Source organism: Volvox carteri (genome assembly GCF_000143455.1).
Source record: "Volvox carteri f. nagariensis unplaced genomic scaffold VOLCAscaffold_115, whole genome shotgun sequence".
Taxonomy (NCBI): Eukaryota; Viridiplantae; Chlorophyta; class Chlorophyceae; order Chlamydomonadales; family Volvocaceae; genus Volvox; species Volvox carteri.
This window is the reverse complement of record NW_003307658.1, coordinates 17,827-20,143: the sequence shown is the minus strand read 5'-3', so window position 1 is coordinate 20,143 and position 2,317 is coordinate 17,827. Positions and strand designations below refer to the sequence as shown.

General features: G+C 54.1%; 2 protein-coding genes across 2 annotated transcripts in view; one reads left to right on the top strand and one right to left on the bottom strand.

The window, feature by feature from the left end:
* Positions 1 to 377: 377 nt before the first annotated feature.
* On the bottom strand, positions 378 to 1,529 carry VOLCADRAFT_100344 (uncharacterized protein; the record flags this gene model as incomplete). The annotated part of the gene is made up of 4 exons (XM_002958955.1): positions 378 to 456; positions 672 to 891; positions 1,189 to 1,363; positions 1,470 to 1,529. The coding sequence occupies 4 exons, from the start codon at positions 1,527 to 1,529 to the stop codon at positions 378 to 380; spliced, it is 534 nt and encodes a 177-aa protein (XP_002959001.1).
* A 93-nt stretch (positions 1,530 to 1,622) lies between these two features.
* The window catches only part of VOLCADRAFT_100343 (uncharacterized protein), a gene marked incomplete at both ends in the record, with an annotated part of 5,011 nt that continues 4,316 nt past the window's right edge, over positions 1,623 to 2,317 (top strand). The window contains one exon of the mRNA XM_002958962.1: positions 1,623 to 2,289. Within this exon, the coding sequence (XP_002959008.1) occupies positions 1,623 to 2,289 (667 nt within the window). The remainder of the gene's footprint in view (positions 2,290 to 2,317) is intronic.

Sequence of the window (2,317 nt, the reverse complement as noted above, 5' to 3'; positions counted from 1 at the left end):
GCAAAAGGTTTAATATGGAAGCTATAAGCATTCTATAACGAAATGCCAAAGGAGAAATTGCAGATAAATCGGAGCGCGAAGATAGCTTTCCAGGGGTGCGAGTTTGACAAACAGTTACATATCTCGCTCCGCAAAAGATTGCATGTAGAAGCTATATGCATTCTACATTCACCGGCCAAAGGAGACATTCCAGATAAATCGGAGCGCGACAAAGATGGCTTTCCATGGCTGCGAGGTAAACATAAATTTACATATCACGCTCCGCAAAAGGTTTAATATGGAAGCTATAAGCATTCTATAACGAAATGCCAAAGGAGAAATTGCAGATAAATCGGAGCGCGAAGATAGCTTTCCAGGGGTGCGAGTTTGACAAACAGTTACATATCTCGCTCCGCAAAAGATTGCATGTAGAAGCTATATCTGTACTGTGTCAACCTGCCAAAGGAGAAATTGCAGCTGCATCGGAGCGCGACAAAGATGGCTTTCCATGGTCCAGGTCGGGCCGTTGCGCAGGCGGAGGTGCCAGCCCCCGCAGCGGGCCATGTCGGCAGCCCCCATCCGCCGGCCGCCTTGCCGCCCGCGTCCCCGCCGGCGGCGGCGGCCCCGGACCCGCCGATCCGTTCATGTGCTTGCAGTCTTATGCCGTACATACGGGCTGCAAGTGGCTGCACCGGGGCCTCGCCCCTTTTCGGCTTTGAAAAGCCGCCCCCCTAGTCTCCAGCCGTGGTGACGCATCCTCGCCCAACTCGTCAGCGGGCTGTGCAGTCGGGGCACATGCTGCTTTTGCACGCTTGAGGGCTTGGAGAGCTTTAAGGTTCGGGGCGAGGGCCCTCAGCGACTTGATTGCCACCTCGGAATCCGCATCCGCCAGCCGTGCGTTGACTTCGACCTCTGTGCCAGCAAGGAAGACAGAAAGCAGGCGGTGACAAAACAGCAAGTTTGCACCTTTCGTTCAAAACAAAACCGAATGGAGTCGGCGTCACAGGCAGCGGCTCACAAAGTCGGTTACATGCCAGGGTCCCAAACTTCCATTGGTATGGGCGTAGGCATCGACCTAAAACAAGACCCATTGCAAAGAGCGCAAGCGTCGGATAAAGTATACCCTGTAGTGGTTGGTCAGTCCTGGTCAGTCCTGTCCAGTCCTGTTCAGCAAGCGGTGAAACCAAATTAGGCTGAAGTGGTTCTTACCGCCAGCCACGGTCTTCACTGACGCCAAGTCCACCAAGCCTTCTTCAGACCATGTTTTGGCGATTGCGGCATCGGCCGACTGCCCGATGGGGTCCATCCCAAGCGTTTCCACGATGACTTCGGCCATGTCCCTGGCGAAGCCCAACCCCGTCAATTTTGCCAGCTTTTGACGCTTCTGCAGAAGGTTAACACCATTGGGAAGAGAACAGGCATGGAACGCGACTTGGTGTAAATGTGAGAAAAGTGCACCATTGGTGCACCCTGCCAGTTCTTCAGTCCACCGGTCTGTCCACCGACTGCATGCTGGAAATAGAAATAGAAATAGAAGTAGAAATGCACATAGTATAGAACCAACAGTGCTGCAAGCCGCCAACGCCCGTGGTCCTTCCTTGTTAAATTTCCGGTATAATCCGACCTCGAAATTGCAATACAGAATGGATAACAGTTACACAGAGTACCTGGCAAGAGCGCGGGGCAATCCCGATGGTCCTATCACTGCTGGCATGCTCTTAGCCCTCTACGGGGACTTCAGGAAGCTCGGGGACCAGGTGCTAGATCTAAAAAATGAGCAACAGCTCTCACGCGTGGAGATCATCGATCTCCAGGGCCGGGTCAGCAAACTGGAAACCGACCCGAGCGGCATCACGATGGATGCCCGCGGACTAATTAGCAGTAATAAGTTTTTCTATTGGGACAGCGTCGTTATCACGACGGACAAGAACAAGGATGAGGGCAGCGTCCGGGCCTGCCTCGCCGAGCTGGGGCTACATGTGCTTGATATCGGCCTTCTCACTCGCACTGAGAGGCCAGATCGCAGCACAAAGAGCTGGCTTATTGATATCCGGTGGAAGGACCGGGTAAAATTCTTTAAAGCCGCACCTGACCTGAAAAGGTTGGGTCTCCGGGTAGATGACTCGCTCACCAAGGAAGGGCGGGCGGAAAGATCCAGGTTGCGGCCCATGTGGCAGGTGATAAAAGCGAAGCAGTGGATCCCCATGTGGCGCAACGGGGCCGAACTGTTTTATAAGAAGAGCCCGAACGGGAGCGCACCGGTGCCCTACCCAAGCCAGTACGGTGACGACGACAGCGACAGTGGAGAGGGTGGAGAGATGGATGCCGAGAACGATGA